The following is an 18,809-nucleotide window of genomic DNA, read 5'->3' on the forward strand; positions in this document are numbered from 1 at the left end:
GCCGAACGGGGGAGGAGGAGGAGGAGGAGGAGGAGGAGGAGGAGGGGGAGGACGACGACGAGAGAGCAATTCATTCCCGTTTTCTCCTCGTTCGCTCTCTGGAGGAAGGCAGAGCGGAGCTGAGCGAGAGCGTATTTGCTCAGGAGAGAGAGAGACAGAGAGAGAGGCTTTTTGTGGCTGAGGCGAAGAAAAGTGGAGGAGGAAGGAAGGGAAGGAAAGGAAAAGGAAGGGGGGGAGGAGACGGAGGAGAGGGGGGGTGACATAAAAACACAGAAGCAGAAAGATGGAGAGCCCGAGCGAGAAGGAGTGAAAATAAGGGGGCAATAACAAAGACTTGGTGCCGTAAAATAAAAAAAAAATAAAAAGAGGGGAGAGAGGAAGCGAAAGTGACATTAAAGGGAGGGATTGGGGGAGGGGGGGGGGGGGGGGGGGGCAGCAGTTTGTCATCTTCATCAGCTGACAGCAGAGAGAGAGGGAGAGGAGGTGAGGAAGGAGGGAGTGGAAAGGATGGAGAGGTGAATGGGGAGAAGGGAAGGGGTGAGGAGGTTGGTTAGAGAGGGGGGGGAGGGGGAGGTGGAGGAGGCTAGTGTTTGAGCCGAGCCTTTGAAAGACGTTGACCCTGTAATTGACCTGTGTCTCCGCCTACATCGCCGTGGCGACAAGCAGAGCCGCTGCAGCTAATCACTTAGTAACCCTGACCTGTCAATCACAGCGGGTCGGGGAGAGGAGGGGAGGGAGGGGGGAGGCAGGGAGGACGAGGATGGGGGGAGGAGGGGGAGCAGTAGCAAATGAAAGAAGGGAGGAGAAAGAAGGGAGTGAAGGAGCAATAACAGCGCCGGGGTTATCATTTACTGGACCACACGCCTCCTCCCGCCAACCCTCAGCCGATGAAGCCCTAGTTTTATAAAAGCCAATAAAACGCTCTATACCTCTATCACACACACACACACACACACACACAGACACACGCGCGGCCTCCTTTAGTGTTACGGGGAGAGCGCAGCTTTCCGAGATAAGAGAGAGCAAAAGAGAGAGAGAGAGAGAGGAGAGGAAGAGGACGGGTGAGGCAGAGATAAGATAGCGGAGTGAAGCCAAGATGCAAATAAAACCACCTGAGCGCAAAGTTTATGTGGCGCACAGGTGTAGTGCGTGTGTTACCTGTTGTTGAGGGGGAAGATGGACACGAGCAGGTAAACGGAGGGATACCACTTCAAAGGCTTGATCTCCTCCGCCAAGGAAACCTGGAAGAGAGGACAAACCGGACTACTGACCCACGCAGAGAAGCTGAACGCTCACAATTAACACACACGCGTTGTTTTTTAACATCTCAAACATGCGCGCAAGGAGTCAGTGTCTTAACTGGTCGGATCAGAGCACCGAGGCAAACAACAAAGGCCAATTAAAACCTAATAAAATATTAACCTGCTGATAATATGCAATATCCACACAGTTATGAGAAGAAAACGGGGATTCCAATTAAACGGGAAGCTTTGCCGTAATGTGAAGGGGGGATGAATTCAATATCTCGTGGACAAGCAGACGAAAGCAGGCAGACGGGAGGGAGAGATGCAGCAGCTAAAAGTCGAGGAGGGGGAGCGCCTGGTGGTGGAGAGCTTTTACAAGCCGTTATCTAATTCCCGGGAGAGGAGGACTCTTGCGTCCGGAAGAGGCTGAGAAGCGCGGCCCCTGGATCGATTTTCTGCGCTTGCTGTTTTTTTCCCCTCCTCCTCCTCCTCCCCCTCTTCCTCGAGGCTAGGACGCAGCAGCCGAGCCAGCGCAAAGCCTCCCCTCCCTCCCTCCCTTTCCTTCTTTTTCTTTCTTTCTTTCTTTTCTCCTTTTCACACACACACACATCACGCACGTACGTACGCACGCACACACACACACAGACAGTCAGAGCCAGGAGGCAAGCCCACGAGCTCTGGTCTCTACCCCCACATGCTGGAAATTAATTACTCACCAGAAAGACCTCGAGGCGTGCAAGCTCTAACGCAGGCATTTTAAACAATTCAAATGAAAATCTGGTGGTATTTTATCTTATGTGCGTGCGCTGAGGGGGTATTGAATACAAGAGCCAAACGCTCCGCCGAACGCTCGGGCTGCATGTGATCAACTGAGCGCAGAGACCGGTCGTATTTCCACATCGCCGTCTATAACAGCATAACCCAGAGGCAAACATTAAGCCTGGCCCTGTTAGTGTCTGTTATTATGGGGAGCTATGACATCACTGACCATGTCAAGATCTGCCTATTGTCATCCCAAATGTGTGTGTGTGCGCGTGCGCGTGTGTGTGCGTGCGTGTGTGGGCACTGGGAGGAATGTCTCATTGGGGGGAAAAAAAAAAAAAAGAGGAAAAGGGCAAAGCCTGGAGGATGAAGGATGCGACGTGGAAAATGAGATTTGCGAGTGTGTCTGTGAGCGCACATCTGTGTGTGTTTGTTCCAACAAAAAAAAGTGTTAAAAAACCCGCATGAAGCAATCTTAAATTTAGGTGTAGAAGCAGGCATTTGAGGAATTTCAGAGCGCAAAAAAAGACAGGATGTAGAATGGTGGTGGAGGAGGAGGAGGAGGAGGAAGAGCGTGGGTAAAGTGCCTCGTGTTTTTAATCACAGTCCTCCGGTGTCAGAGGCCCCTACGCTGCTCGGGAAGCAGAGGGGAATGAAACCGTAATTATGTGGAGCGGGCGCAGCGGTCCCAATGTTAATGACACACGCTAGATTACAGACAGTTATCGGGAGCAACCCATCCCCTCCGCCACCCACAGCACTCACCCTCGCCTGCGCTCGTCTCAGGGAGGAAAAAAAAAGGAGCTTACTCTAAAAATAACAGCATCGGGCTTACTAAAGGCACTTCAAGGACTTTTCAAGGATTTATTTATTTATTTATTTTTATTTTTTGGGGGGTGGGGAGAAGATGCACTGACTAAAATGCCAACATGGATATTTTTCACCATCATCTTCATCTGCAGCACCATCAACACAAAAATATCCATCGCAGGGTGCTGATGCTTTCAAAGATGCTATCGATTACTGTTTTAACAACTTTTGTTTCCAACTTTCAACCTCAAATCCTGAAAGCGCTCTGCAAAACCACACATCTGCAGCTCCCGAGCAAACTAAGTGATACAAAAACAGTTGCAATACAATGAACCTTTTGATGCCACATTTTAATGTTCTAATATTCCCAGACGCTTTAACTGCCTAATTAGTAACTACATTCCACAAACGGAGGTTTTCAGGGACACCTGAAATCCGAAAGCATCCTTACAAGAAACCAGAAGAGCTGTTGAGTAGCACTGCTGATTGTGTAGCAGCTGGAGAGTCGATCCCTCCAAAAACAGAAAAAAGAAGGTAGATGTGCTTCGTCAAAGCCACAAGTCCTCCTCAAGAGCCCTTGAGAGACAAACTCGACTGTCCTTGCAACTCGCTAAGTTTTCCTGTCGGCGACTTTTGAAATTTTAAAAAAATTAATAAATAAATAAAAAGGGAGGTTAAATGATGCGTGCAGCGGCAACCCTCGCTGGGATACAAGGTTGCGCACACACGCATGTGCGCAGACACATCGCATTGTTACTCAAGGCGAAGCTTGTGTGTGTGTGTGTGTGTGTGTATCGGTAAACAAACACCTCGAGAAGATAACGAACAAGCGGCTCGCTGTTTGCTCAGCCAGTTTTGTTGCTACCCGACGGGAATGAGCTGCTGTGTGTGTGTGCGCGTGTGTGTGTGTGTGTGTGTGTGTGTGTGTGTAGGATGACTTAAAAAATCTTCTTCCAAATATCCTTTCGTTGACCTGTGTCGCTGCAAGATCTTGTGGCGCTCGTGTGTGCATGTGCACCCATGCATGACCGCAAACAAATCGCTCAAGACGCACACACAGATGGGTCACAACCATGTGACTTACGGCCCCTGATAACTGCCAACACTAGTTACGCACGTCATCGCTCCAGCCAGATGCGTGCGCACACACACACGGACACACACACACACACATCGACAGACTTCGAGAGGGAGTGAGATGACGCCAGTCTGAGTCACGGAGAGAGGGGGAAAATTTTATATATATATATATATATACACACATAAAGATCAAGAACTCTGGAAACGTACATGTGTGAGCACAAAACATGAGGAGCGTCCATGCGTGTGTGTGTGTGTGACAGTAACAGAGAGCGTGCGAGGCGCAGACGGAGGGAGATGTGGCGAAGTGAATGGAAATCACCAGAGCCACCCAGACACCCAGCAGGGATCGCTTTCTCTAGTTTACACCTGCTGCTACACGCTCGCAAACACACACACACACACACACACACACACACACACACACACACACACACACACACACGATCGTGCACACATGAACCAGAGCTCAGTGGCTTGGCATGCGCAATCTGGGAGGCTGTTGTTGTTGTTTTAAAGCATCGCAGCGCGTGCATAAACTCTCATAAATATTCATGTCCATGAACCTGGCTTGCTGCTTTATTCATGCTGGGTATGAGTACAAGAGAGAGAGAGAGAGAGAGAGAGAGACGGAGGGAGGGGTGAGAAAGAGAGCGTTAGAGAAAGACAGAGGGGAAAAGAGAGAGAGGGAGAGCGCAAAGTGAGAGGCAGGGAGAAAAACTGATGGAAATGAGGAGAGCGACTGGAAAGGAGAAATACGAGGAAAGGGAGTGTGATAAAAAACCACTGCTGACTTATTTACACTCTGTGCTACACATAGCAATTAGCCCACATGAGGAGTGTGTGCGTCGCTGCCACACATTCGAGCTCACACGATGACACTGGCGGAGGGTTACGCCAGTTCAGAGTGCAGTAATTATGTCTGCCACTTAGGGGCAGCATCTACATAACCTTAACCCTAACCTGCCCTCCACACCTCACCCTGCTGGGTGGAGGCGCAACAATCGAGGAGGAGGAGGGGGAGGAGGAAGAGGAGGAGGTATGAGGAAATAAGCACAGGACAGTGAGTTATTGCTGCTATTAGAATCCTAACTTTACAGTAGACATGCTGGTATACTGACCACCTTTGGCTTTGCTTTAAGTGGATTTCCAGACTATACATTTTAATGATTTGGCATTTTAATGCACAGGAAGGTAAAGGTTTACTATCTGGTTGGAGAACACTTGACTAAAGAGGTGCAGCACCTGGAGTTAAATAGTTGCAATGACATAGTAAGAACCATGATAAGAAACGTTTTCTGGTTCTGTTGTCTAACTTAAATGGTTACTGCAGCACGTTTACAATTTTCCAAAGCTTGGTACTTACAAAAGGCAAAAACAAAGAATCCAAGCAACAGCGACAAAGATATCCAGACTTGTGCGGATCAAGCGCCAAACGCACTCGATCCTACAGTTTTCATTGTGCAACCAGCTGCGGCTTTTTGGTAAGCTCTTCCTTGTGAGTGCAACACTGTACCTGCCTTTCAGGACAGACTGTCTGGAAATGTGTGAGACAATCGCCACATTTTAATAATGCTGTGTCTCCTGTCGCTCTGTGATGCCTGGCTTTTAAAGCCACCTTCTTTTGCGAACAACTAGAAACACTTCTGATTCACGCTGTGGTCACACAACGAGCCTTACCAAGTAATTTATTTCGAACACAACCCCCCTTTATGTGAGAAATCAGTGGAGTGCCCCTTTAGGCTTGGCTAGGCTAGGCTAACTCTCTCCCCAATTAATTTTCTGTGTCTGCATTCCCCGACATCCCTACTCTTCATGTTCTGTTTATTAATGTGACTTCTCTTGGCATAAATAGAATTTACCTCCTCCTTCTTGCTCCTCTTTTCTGAGCTAATTCATTAAGGTTCAGGATTTAAATGCACCTATGTGTGCATACACATATTTATATATACATACACAAGCACACACACAGGAACAGAGTCAAGAGGTCAAATTGCTCCCTGCTGTGTTTGACACCTACCCAGTGTGACGGCAAGCGCTAATCCCACAGACACTCTAATCCTCACGTCCCGAGTGTATGCGTGCATGTGTGCGTGTGTGTGTGTGTGTGTGTGTGTACGTGTTGAGAAATGTGACGGTCAAACCATTACCTTACGTCTTTCCCTCTCTGGGTTGAAGGTTCCCAACCAAGACTGCATCTGTGCAGAAATGACACCAAATGGAAAGAAAGGGTCAGGGCAATTACTTTGGAAAAACTGAAGTGATTTCCTCTTTTCAATCAGGTGGTTCAAACCCTACAGAGGAGTGGCATTTTGTGAGGAGGTCAGTGCCTGCAGTGACAAGATGGAACAAATATGGCGTTGGCTATCACTCCAATGCAAAATCCCTTCACCTTCTCGCACAGTCCTGCAAAATTGCCTAATTCACATCAGAGTGCAGAGCTTAGAGGCAGAAGGGAGCACTTAAACAGCTCCCAGCATCTCGCACAAACTGATCAGCTCCAGTGCACACGATATGACAGAGGAAGAAGAAAACAAGGCGTATAGAGCGGGGAGAAGATTTTTTTTTAAAAGTGTTACAGAAAAAAACGGAGCAAACTTGGCAGATCTGAGATCTCCGGAAAGAACGTGGGAATACTTTTCGCTCTTCCTCGGTGTCCTCTCTCGGGGGAATGCAGGGAAAATGTCAACAGACACACACAGAAACACACATGTTACACACACATCCATGCACAAGACTAGGATTTGTAATAGTGGGATAGGGGTGGGGGGCCATATGGAGCCAGGAGGTTTATGTAACCCAAGACATCAGAGGCAAATCTCCGGAGGCCCCGTGGGAGCTTCATACGCATGCACAAAAAGGCAGCATGAACAATATACACTAACAGCTCCTCTGTTCTGCTATTTATTAACTCAATGTTGCCATGGTTTCTCTGCGCTGACGTGATTGTCACTGTAAATCTATGTGTGACCATGGTGTGTTTGTGCAATGGAGGGGGGGAAAAAAAAAAAAAAGAAAGACAGCCATTTGGTCATTAGACTGAACTTGTTCCACGGCAGCACTCTGCAGTCCAGCTGAGCACCACTATCCATCAAAATCAACAAACGCTGATAATAAGTGGCAATATTATTAGGCTTCGGCCAGGTCTCCAGAGTGTCCACCCGGCTTTTGTTGCATTCTCTCTTAAGCCATGCCACTGAAAGGCGAGCAGTTCGGGCCAGTTAAGTGTTGAGGCGTCAGGCTTGGAAGGAAAAGAGTGGGCATGTACAAAGCGCATCCGTAAAACAAACACACCACAGCGCTCCCAGACCTCTCTGTGTGGCCTGAAATGACTCATTAGCTTTCAAATCCCTCTTGTTAGTATGAGCTCACACAGTCACTCAGAATGTGTCCATGTTTCTGTAAATAATCCCGGTGTAAATGACTTAGTCTTAGTAAACCCATGATCTGCGGAATCATTTCTACCCTCCCTCTCCCCTATCTGTCTCCGGAAAGTGGAAAAACTTCTCCGTCCAGCCAACATCCCACCTCTCCTCGCTCAGCCTCCTCTTCTTTATCCCTTTCTCCGTTGCGTCGCCACCTACCCTGCTTTCAAAGCTTTTGAAATTCTTTCAAGTGAGACAGCCTGCAGCTGAAAAGAGATAAGGCTTGAGCTCTTCATAAATATGATAGAGAAAGCAAAACGGCGGAGTGAAGGGGGGAGAGAGACATGGAAGGAGAAACGAAAAGAGGAGGAAAGAGAAAATGTGTGGGAACAGATACAGAGAAAGAGAGAGACAGATGAATGCAAAAAGGCAAAGAGGAAAAGATTGAAAATAACAAAGGTGGAAAACAGAGATACAGAGACGAGAGGAAGAGGGAGAGATAGCTGAATGCTGTGAGCTGAATGAGTTATGAGATGCAGGGTGAAAACGAGCTACGTTCATTCATTCTCTTTATCACAGTCGTGGCAAAGAGCTGTGTAGTCTCTTTTCCTTCCCCCGGCCCTCAGCTACCTGCTGTCTGTCTCTGTTGTCGTCTCGCTGCAGCCTGGCTATCTGCGAAATCTCTCTCCCTCCATCATTCACTCTGCCGCCCAAACAAAGAATGCTAACATTCGCGATGACACCTCATTGTGAGTCTGATGAGGCTTTGGCCTGATTCTCCCTTACTCTTGTTTTGTATTTGATGAATCACATCAAAAACCCACACACATATTGTAGCGACACAAGCCTACCGGCGCCGTTCGAGTGGCGCTTCGGCTGCGGTGTGCAGTGTCGTCAGATCAGGGGAATGGCAGCTATGTGAACTTTGTGGAATGCTGCCTCTGGACTCCTACTAGCTGACAATGAAAAGGCCACACAAAACTGCAAGCCTGCCTAGAGAGCGCATCGCCTCAGTGCCAAATCGGTTAATCAACTAATTACCTACACAATTTGAAGCATAAAATGTTACCAAAAAAAAAAAAAAAAAGAAATATGCTCATCATGGATGCACAGAAAGTCTTGAAATGGCTTGTTGCTCAATCAACTTTCCAAAAAAGTCAATTTATAATCACAAACCCATGAAAAATAAGAGAGAAACAGGAAATCCTCACATTTAAGTAGCCCGACCAAGTGAATGATTTGCTTGATTAACATATTATAGCCATTTTATACAGTTATAATTACAGTTTTTGACTTTGGAGTCTGTCAGTATGACAAAAAAAAAACACTGTCTATACACACAGGGCTTTTAGACTTGAATAATTAGCCATTTAAAAAAATATAACAGTGAGAGGCCATGGTGACATCCTCCAACCGCTTGTTTTGATGACCTCAATAGTTCAAAAATGTGATGCATTTTATTTAATGGTTACATAAAGCACAAAAATAGGATAACACCTTTGACTAGCTGCACCAAGTGGACATTCTTGCTTGATAAAATCAATTTAATTCCGTTTTATTTCTATAGCGCCAATTTACAACATGTTTTCTCAAGGCATTTCATATAGTAAGGTGAAGACCTTTCAAAATCAGACAGAGAAATTAATTTACATCACTGTGTGTAGTGTTAGAACTACATTTTCTGACATTGACAGGAGTATGAAAAAAGACCCCAGACACACTTCAACATACATGTTTCTGCACTCAAACAGCTAGATGAGTGAGATGAATAATTAGTAGCTTTAAAAAACGATTCAGGTTTATTGCAAGCTGTGTCTTAGTTTAATAGTTTTGACCTCTTTTCCTGCTGGCAATTACGCCATTGTATGGCCCTCACCCAGTAAATCTAAGTCTAGCTGTAGTCATTTCAATAAACAGAGCAAATCCCCAGCTTGTCCACATGCATGCAGCTACAAAATAACCACCCAAACCCTGCTGTAACCAAGTGTTACAGTTTACAATCTAAATTCCTAGTGGTTCAGTTTTACCTCGAAATTAATTAGCTCTGACAAACTGGGTAAAGTGTTTACAACCTGTCTAGTTTTCTTGATTGTTGTGTTTTCTGCCTCATCAAACGTGGCTGAAGAGTTGTCAGCATGATCCTGTCGCCAGGGTTAGTACAATGATATGATTATTGATAAAACTAATGGACAAATGTGTGAAAATAAGACCAAATCAACCAGATTTATCTTTTAAATGAATACTGATTATCACTCCAGCATCATTTCAGCAGGAATGCATATTTTCTGCACATTGTTTTGGTGGATTTTCTTTCAAATTTCTACTTCAGTGAGAAGATTTATCACTCCCAAGTATGGGCCTATATAAGGACGTTCTTTCACGAACTCATACTGGATTTAGATCCTGCTAAGCTGTCAGTGTCTTGGGATGGACGTATGTTAAACACTCACTCTCTTGTTGGCCACGTAGATGATCCTGGCGTAGCAGCAGATCATCAGGAAGATGAGGCTGAAAAGAGGCACGTACCATCTGCGAAGCACAGACACAGGCCACCAGTAAGAACAGTCAAAATGAGCAATGTTATGGAAAGATCTTTAATGTTGTTCTGTCTGTGGTGGTGGTTACTTTGGCCTCTTTGTCCCGTTTCAGAAGTAGGAACAAAGAGGTCTGGAGTACACTTTAGGACAAAGAAAAATCTAGATATCACATTAAAAATATCCAATAAGAAAAATCACACAGGATTTAATTTCATTTCTAATACAAAAGTACGGCACCATATATCCTAAAGGAATTCACACTGTAATAAGATGTAATAGCATTCTAAGTGTCCAGTGTGTTGATATAAGGGCCGTCCAAACACATTAGACATTAGACCACAGGCTCTCATTTAATAAGATTCTCTCTGCAGGGCGGTAATCTGAGAAGGACATTGTTGTTGGAACGAGATTTGGTGCAGACATGGACAAAAGCCGGCTCTCAGGTGACGCCTCGCTTAAAATCATTGTTATTCAGCCTTTAAATTATCTTGGAGTTCTTTTTTAAACATGAAACCATCCTCACTTTGCTAATGGCCTGCTTGAAAACGCCTCGGATTGAAATGCAAAGTCACTGACCACGAGGAGGCTGACCCTAAACGGCCTATTTAAGCAGCTATAATCAATATTTTTATTGCAATGTGTCAAATGAAAGTGTGAAAACAATTTGAGCTGCGGTGATGAACCTACAAGAAATTATCACCTGTCTGCTGCTCTGCTCTGCGCAGCTTGGCAGAGCGATTCAGCCTGTTAGTTGTCTGCTCAGCAACTTCACAGCTTTGGTTCTCTCTCATTGCTTCATTTTCAGGTGCAAGAGGCAACTATTTTCAGCGAAGCCCCACAGTACACTACTTGCTCAGCACCAAAATGTAGAGATACATAGTTAGCACCTAGCTGTGGCGCATTTAGCAGCTAAAGGGGGCAGATATTACTCGGAGGAGCTGGTAGAGACCAAAGCAGAACTAATACAGAGCGAGTATTTGACTTACATTCAGGAGACTCTAATAATAGTGTTGCTCGGTTACAGACAGATTTTAAAAAAGCAGCTGTTTGCCAACAAGTTGGTCAACTTAAAAGGTGATATGTCAGTGTTGTTTTTCAACCTAAAGAAGGGAGATTGTTTTGCTGCCTGAAACAGGAGAGGATTATTCTAAACAGGTGATGCATAGCAGACACACAGCATGTACACAAAGAGCCAGAGTGGAAAAGACCTGACTAAGCACCTCTGGACTCTACTGCACATAGTTTGAGTCAGTTGAGAGGTAACGCTAGCAAACACAAGATACCGGAAATGCATAGCATTCCTGTGGGATGAAGGGTTGCCAGTCAAGGAGAGGTGTAAGAGAATGACATGTCAGGTATTTCTGATTTCATGAAAAAGAGGTGAGACGAGCAAGGGTGATGGCTTTGTTGAATTGGCAGCGTTGTGTTATGCAACCTCTTGGGAGGTGATGTAAGTTCTGAGGAGTTTCAACCTCTCCCTATAACCGCAAAACAGGTCTTTGTCTCCCGCTGACAGACAGGTTCCTGGCCACCACTTCTCTGTTCAGCCTCGGTAACTCTAAGCAGCCTCGACTGTGCTGCAAGTTCCTCCCGAGCACCTGGCACTGGTAAAACGTACCTACGTGATAAACATACCGGAGACTCAGAGGAAAGCTTCCAAGAGTAATTATGGCGCTAATCATGATCTGGGAGAAAAATGTTCAACTGACATTTAAAACAAACACAATCTGCATCCGTCTCTGACACATAAATACACGGACCCACACTTTCAAAAGGAAATGGAGTGAGAATAAATGTCCAACACCGTGCCTGAAAAGTCTCTGGCACGCGTGCTAAAAACTGCATCTTTTAGAAGTATCTCAGAGGGCCAATCCTAGGACCTTGGCCTAATTTAAGCTTGCCCATGCTTGCCTTCCATGCCTGAGGACTGAAAGCAACTTACTGAGCATTATCAAATTAAACTTTTTATTGGCAAGGGAGTCTGAGATGGTAGGCGTTTGTTTCAGAAACAGGGAAAGGGAAAGGCTGCTTTTTTACATCCTGTGCCTTCACGTCTTGTAGGGAACATCAACACACAAAGGATACTCCCTGCCTTTGAACACGCGTGTGACTGAATGTGTATGTGCGCGTCCAACGCAGGTTCAATAATGGCATGGGACAATGATGAAAGCGTTTCAGGGGGAGACCTGTGCGAGCGTCACCTCGGTGTGATTTAATAACCCGCTCTCCGGAATAAACAGCGTCCAATTACGCCAGCGCACGTCCCGTTAATGATGGAAAGACGAGCCGGGGGGTGGGCGGGTTGGTGGAGAGGGGAAAGGAGGGGGTGGCCTTTTTAACGATAGTGTGGGGGGCTGTGAGGAGGAGAGAATGACGGGCGGCAGCTACAAAGTGCTCTAATTAGCATGATAATGATCTGCCATTAGAGTCCGCTGTGCTCTACAGCTGAGCACTACCCGGAGAGAGAGCGAGAGGGAGAAAGAGAGAGGCTGAAATAGAAGCACAGAGAAAGAGAGAGAGAGAGAGAAGATTCGGAGTGGGCAGACGATGATAAAAGTGAGGAGATGAATAGAGGTGAGGATGCAAAGGTGGATGGATGACGGCCGATTGTGGCTTAGGACCAGTAAGAGCAGAAATAAGAAAGAAGCTCCGGGTGATTAAAAGACAGGGATAGGGATCGGGTCATGATTGGAATGAAAGAAACAGTAGAAATAGGCTGTACCAAATAGATCGGCTAGGGAACGACAGACAGAAATCCCGATAACCAGAGAGGGGTTTTGAGAGGACAACAGTGAGCAAGAGAGGGTAGCTTGAAAGTGACAGAAAGAAAGATCATCACAGACGTGCACAAATTCAATCACTCGGCCTTAGCCTGGCCTTCCCTCCAGCACCGCTCTGAAGTGAAGAATGAGGCCCGGATGAAAGAAGCCTTAATTGAAGTGCTTGGTAGAAGATGAGAGCTTGAGAGCCACACGTCTATGCGGGGTAGTGCTCGGCTTACAGCCGTTAACTTTGACCCACAAGATCCTACCGCAGAGTGAAAGATCACGATCTACCTGCTCAACCACTTACACAGGGAGGGACAACCGGAGAGACAGAAAGAGAGGCAGAGACACAGAAACAGGAAGGAAAGGCAGGGTGTGCAGGTGAGGCTGGTGTCTCAGTAGATGAACTAATGTAAATGTACATACGAAACAAGAACCTATAGCCTCGCTAGCAGCTCTGTTAGGTTGCTCTTTTGCAGAACAGGGCTTTGAATAAAAGGCTATTGCCAACATGTAAACGTATAAAAAATACTGAGGTTTAACAGGTATGATTTTTGCAAAGTCAGTTTAGACAGCTGGCACGCTAATATTCACTATTTACTTGTTCATCATTCGTGACAAACTGAAATTTTGATCTCAAGATGGGACTGGGTGAAAAGTTGAAAGTTCACCAGAATTACTACAACTCATCCTGAGGGGGACGTGAATGTCTACAAATTTTATTACTCCTAAAGATGTCAACACAATTCAGTGAAAGCAACAAATGTCAACCTCACAGTGGTGTTAGAGGAAAAGGCAGGGGATCACCAAAGTTTTAAGGATTCATCCTCTGGGTACAATGAAAGCCTTTGCTAAATTTTCTGCAAATTTACTGAGCAAATACTGAGAGATTTCAATCTGGGACCAAAGTGGTAGACTGATTGCATTGCTATCCCTACAGCGATGTGGCTAAAATGTCCCGGTAATTATATGCTTTCATTTGCGAATGTCATTTCCGCAGTTGTACTTGAGCGGTATGTCTGACTGGGGCCCATGATGCACACCGATGGGGACCTCTAAGAGCGGTGACTCAGCTATGCTCGAGCGCTTCCAATTGCTGACTCAACCCCTGAAACTCTGCACCTTCATCTCGCGGCGCTGTCCTCTGCTTTTCATTCTCCTTCCTCTTTCATCCCCTTTCACACCCTCCACCTCCTCCTCCTCCGAACCTCCCCTGCCTCCTCTGTTCTGTCTCCGCGCTTCGCTGAACTCTGATGAAGACACACTACGAGGCGTGGGCAGAGACGAGGACAATCTATTTCTCCGACTCCCCTCTCCTTCCCGTCCCGCTATGCCGCCCCTCTTTCCTTCCCCTGCTGAGTAATTCCCTGTCTCTCTAACTGTACCACGTATGTCTCCCCTCCCACCTTTTCCACTTTTCACCTTTAATACCGCAACCTTTGCCCTCCTACAAGCTGTCAGCCGACTGCGTATGTGGTTTTTTTTTCCTTGACGGGTGCTGCCTTGGCCTCTAATCTCTCGTCTGGTTTGATGTAATTAGAGCTAATGAAGATTCCCTGATCCTCTGAGCGGCTCGTCCCCCTGGGCCACGACAGCATGGAAAACTAGAAAGAGCCGGGGAGCAGAGGAGCACTGATAAAAGAGACACAAGCTCGTTTAGCGCAGCTGATAGCTATGTGTTGTTCTATATATGTGTGTGTGAGTTTGTGTGTGTGTGTGTGTGTGTGTGTGTGCTTATTTGTTTAAAAAGATTGATTCCCTGCTGATGCTGCGAGCAGCAACACGATTACCTTGGCTCATAGCGATGTGTTGTTGTGTGGATGTGCGCATGTGTGCGTGTGTGTGTGTGTTTAAGCGTCTGCACCAGGGGATTGGCAGAGCCCTTGCAGACTTAGGGCCAGTTGCAGAAAGCAGTCGACAGGCATAATCCTTCATAGCCGTCCTAAACACTTAAATACACAGAGTAGCAACTCCCCTAAATCTGACAAGGCAGAGGCAGACACAGGCACTGATGCACGCGCACACACACACACACACACACGCACACACGCGCACAGACAGACACACACACTCACTCCTTGGCCTTGCACCAAGAGGGAAAAAACCCCGCAGGCTCCCCTGACATGCAACCCTTCACATTTCCCCGCAGAGACAGCCCTCCTCCCTCCCTCCCTCCTCCCCCGTCTCCCCCAGTGAGGGAAGCTTTGATGGCGGCGCTGAAAGGGTCTACTTACATCCCAAATCTCCAGGCTACGTGATTGTCTGTGATCCAGCTGGGGGAAGAGAGAGAGAGAGAAAGAGAGAGAGAGACAGAGAGAGAGAGAGATGAGGGGGTTACAAAGGAAAAGGGAGAGCGTGAGCGGAAGAGAGACTTGTGTGACTGCGGAGGGGAAAAGCTGTGCAGCTGTAGCTATTAATAAGCCGAGAGTGGAAAGAGAGAGCCGAGCCCGGAGATTAAGGCTCTGTCCCAATTCTCATTCCACCGCCTCCTCTCCTCGGCCTCTTCCCCTTTTCCTCACCCCTTTAACTACCAAGCAAACAAATACATTCTTCTGTTCACTAGGAGAAGCGGAGAGTGGTGAGGAGGCGTTTTTTTTACTGTGATCTGATGTGCTGATAATTGCCAATTTTTTATCACATAAACTCTTATGAAGGTGCGAGCCTGTCTAGAGCTAGAATGAGGCCAGTGCTGTGGCCTTCTTAGAAAGAAAAGGCATTTAACAGAAAATAGCCACGAGCTGACAAAACAAACCAAAAAAAAGTGACACTGTATCCGGACGGTTTGGTTTTTAACTCACCACCAGGCTCCTGCTTCGCCATAGTAACCCTTGAGCAGCGGCAAAGAGGCCATGACCAAAGGCACCCCCCACGCCATCAGATGGTACAACCTGATAAAAGGCAGACATTTATTTCATTATAAGCGCAGAGAGCAGGCAGCGCTGCCCCTGAGAAAAAAAAAGAAAAAAACCCCTATAAATAAATCAATTCTTTTCTTCTTCACTTCATCCCTTTGTTGGCACTAGCATCGGGTCATTTTTCAGGTGCAGACAAATGTCTATACAGCTAGACAACCAATTACTCATGGTAATATAAACCATAATTACCCTAACTGTTGGGGAAAGGATGATTTTCAGAGGAAACGTCTGCATCAAAACCACAAACAGGATGCGGATTCTCGCTCAGCGGTGAAAGCTGCATTTGAGGCCAAAGCTGGCTATGATTTTGAACTGCAAAGATGGAGCGCTTTTAAAAGGGAGAAGGTTAGGATGGCTGGAGAGGCTCACACAGGCTATCGCTGATCATAGCCTTCTAAGATGTGTGTGTGTGTGTGTGTGTGTGTGTCAGACAGATGAGGTGTGTGCTCCGGTGTCTTGGGCGTCTGTGTGGGAGTCGATACTTTATAGAGCGTACAGCGTCGCCTGGTCAATAGAGTGGAAGTCCTGCCCTGACTTGTTCCAAGTACGGTCAATCGAGCAGTGGTGACACGGCTGACACACACTCAATCCCACTCGACTTGCGTGCCACACACACACTCGCACGCACACACTTTGTCACTCCATTTCACCGGGATCACACTGTACAACCACCCTCCCCTGACCTCCCTCTGACGGACAGCAGCGAGAGCCCGTGGGGAGAAAGAGACGGCCGCCGGAACAGAGTAGCAGGTGGGAGAGAGGCATACTAAACGCATGGATCCAGAGAGAGTTCGTGTTTAGATCGAAACACGAGGGGAAGCGTGAGAGAAAGAGAGAAGGGAAAAGAAAGGGAAGAGAAAGCGCTGAAAATGAGAGAGAAAGAGAGAGAGAGAGAGAGAGAGAGAGAGAGAGAGAGCGATCGAGCAAGTGAGCGAGCGCAAGAGCAGAGGAGGAAAGCGCGTGAGAAAGAGACAAAGAGAGAGGGAGAGAGAAAGTGTGCGCGGTGGAGGGAGGAGAGATACAAATGGTGAAATCAGTGCTTCCAGTCGGTGGCGTGCCGATTGGTGCACGGGGGGTTTGTCAGGAAATCAATGTCGAGAGCTCACAGACCCACAAAACACACATTTACGCCGGCAACTCGCGCCGCCGCCGCCGCCGCAGCAGCAGCAGCAGCAGCAGCACACACGCACACCGCACGCTCGCAGTGCTCTGAGAGGGAGATGACGAGGTCCGGAGCTGCGCGCAACATGGGCTTAATGAGGCACAGCAGGACCGCTATGTGCTCTGCATTTCACACACCTGCACGCACACCCGCACACGTGCAGACACACACACGAGCTCGTATAGAAATACTCTCTCGAGGCTCAATCTCGTTTCTCACATCGCTTCTTTATATCTCCCCCCCTTCTTCTTCTTCTCTCTCTCTCCGTCTTCAGCTTCATCACTTTCTCTCCCTCCTCCCTCAACGAACAACAGATTCACTTTGCCTGGATTCAAATACTCACAAACATGCACGCGCACACATACACACACACACACACGTGCACTTCACATCCTCTCTTGCATCCACTTCAATCATTCTTAGATCATCCAGCCTCCCGTTCTGCATTTCCTCTGGCGATTTGTTCATTCATAAACCATCACGCTGTGCCGTCGCTCTGTGTGTGTGTGTGTGTGTGTGTGTGTGTGTGTGTGTGTGTGTGTGAGGGTGGGACGTTGGGTTAGGAGGCCGAGGGGTAATTGTGCATGCATGCAAAGCCACATACCCGCCTGCCTAAACACATAAGCTTATCTATGCACAGTCAACACATGACAGCCCCACTGACACCTCGTCTCTGCTTCGCTCTGACCTATTAAAGCGCTGCGATTTTTTTTTTCTTTTTCCTCCCTCGCATCATGTGTGACGAGGCACGAAAACACAGACATATCTTCCTCCCATTGCACTCCCTCTGGACGTAGAAGAGGTGTGCAGCTGATAAGGCTCTTGGAGCGGGCTGATTTTGGCCTCCTAGTCTGCCCGCTTCCCCGCGCACATAAAGCTGTCCACATATGAGTTATGCCGCTATTATATCGTCCGGCTTATCGCTAATCAATGCAGGAAAACTCCCACGAGGGGGTGGTGCACCTCCCTTAATGGCGCAACCTCTCACGCACAGAAAGGGGTGGGAACGGTCTGCGCCCACCGAAACACCCCGACAAGACACAACCATGAACAACTTGACTTGACGCAGCAAGCGGAGATGCCTCGTATCTGTCTCCCCCCCACCGGCCCACAGAGTGCATACATTTTTTTCAGATTGTGTCACAAAGCTTTGCACTAGGCGTAGAAAATGCAAAAATATTACACACACACACACACACACAAATTCACACTTGTGCTGTGGAAAGCGCTCATGGGAGTTTGAGCGACGGAAACACGGAGCCACAAAGCGTGAAGAGGGGTGTGCAACGCACGCACGCACACACAAATGCACACTTAACGGCTGACACTCACTCCCTTTTCAATTAGAGTGTCGGCTGGCTGGAACAGAGAAAGGGGAGGAGGGGCCTGTCAATGCTCCGCGGGGAGACACATGCTCTGGCACACCAAACACATGCACACACGCATGGAAATATACATTCAAAGGCAGACGTAGAGGCGGACGCGTAAAGGAAGGACAACCTGTTTGTATGCACGTGGGACGTGCGGTTCATTTAGAGTTGCAATAATTGAATGGTTAATTAATAGGTAGGTATATAAGTCATTTTTAAAGCAGAAGCAAATTGAATTCTCAGCTTCCACCTTTTTGCAATGTGAGGATTTGTTGCTTTTCTGTCACTATGAATTCAAAAGATGTGCATTTTACAGTTGCACAAAATGACATTTAAAAACACAAATATTGCAGAAATTACAACAATTTTTATTTCAAGTTCTCTACTTACATCTCATATCTGTTGGTGCTTATTTCTCTGACCAGGTTGAGGTACAGGTTCAGTGTGATGAGGCAAACCCAGGCCAAGGCACTCCAGTCTGCAGAGGCAAACACGCACACGCAGACACACAGAGAACAACACCAAGGTCAAATTATACCACAGCTCGCTGCCACACGGCACGCACCTGCGAATGTGCGTCCAAACGCACTCGTATGCACCAGAGTGTGCGTGCGTGCATGTGTTCCACTTTGATAAATGAAGGCCCATTCTGCAGTAATATGAGGGAAACCTGTAGCTTAGGGTGATGGATGAGAGGTGGGAGCTCAAAGAGAGATAATGATGAACTGTGGAAAAGCAGAGGGAGATAACACAGGCGTGGGGGGCTGGAGAGGAAGGAGGGAGGTGGTGGTGGTGGTGG

The 18,809-nt window shown here is 47.2% G+C and overlaps 1 protein-coding gene across 1 annotated transcript in view; it reads right to left on the reverse strand.

Moving 5' to 3' along the window:
- Window positions 1-18,809, reverse strand: part of LOC103357194 (cyclic AMP receptor-like protein A) — a 56,922-nt gene that overhangs the window by 26,111 nt on the left and 12,002 nt on the right. The window contains exons 6-11 of the mRNA XM_008281633.1: window positions 18,401-18,488; window positions 15,362-15,451; window positions 14,798-14,836; window positions 9,712-9,790; window positions 6,047-6,094; window positions 1,159-1,241 (exon numbers count right to left, since the gene is read on the reverse strand). Of these exons, the coding sequence (XP_008279855.1) occupies window positions 1,159-1,241; window positions 6,047-6,094; window positions 9,712-9,790; window positions 14,798-14,836; window positions 15,362-15,451; window positions 18,401-18,488 (427 nt within the window). The remainder of the gene's footprint in view (window positions 1-1,158; window positions 1,242-6,046; window positions 6,095-9,711; window positions 9,791-14,797; window positions 14,837-15,361; window positions 15,452-18,400; window positions 18,489-18,809) is intronic.

This window comes from Stegastes partitus, unplaced genomic scaffold (genome assembly GCF_000690725.1).
Source record: "Stegastes partitus isolate 25-593 unplaced genomic scaffold, Stegastes_partitus-1.0.2 Scaffold7, whole genome shotgun sequence".
Taxonomy (NCBI): Eukaryota; Metazoa; Chordata; class Actinopteri; family Pomacentridae; genus Stegastes; species Stegastes partitus.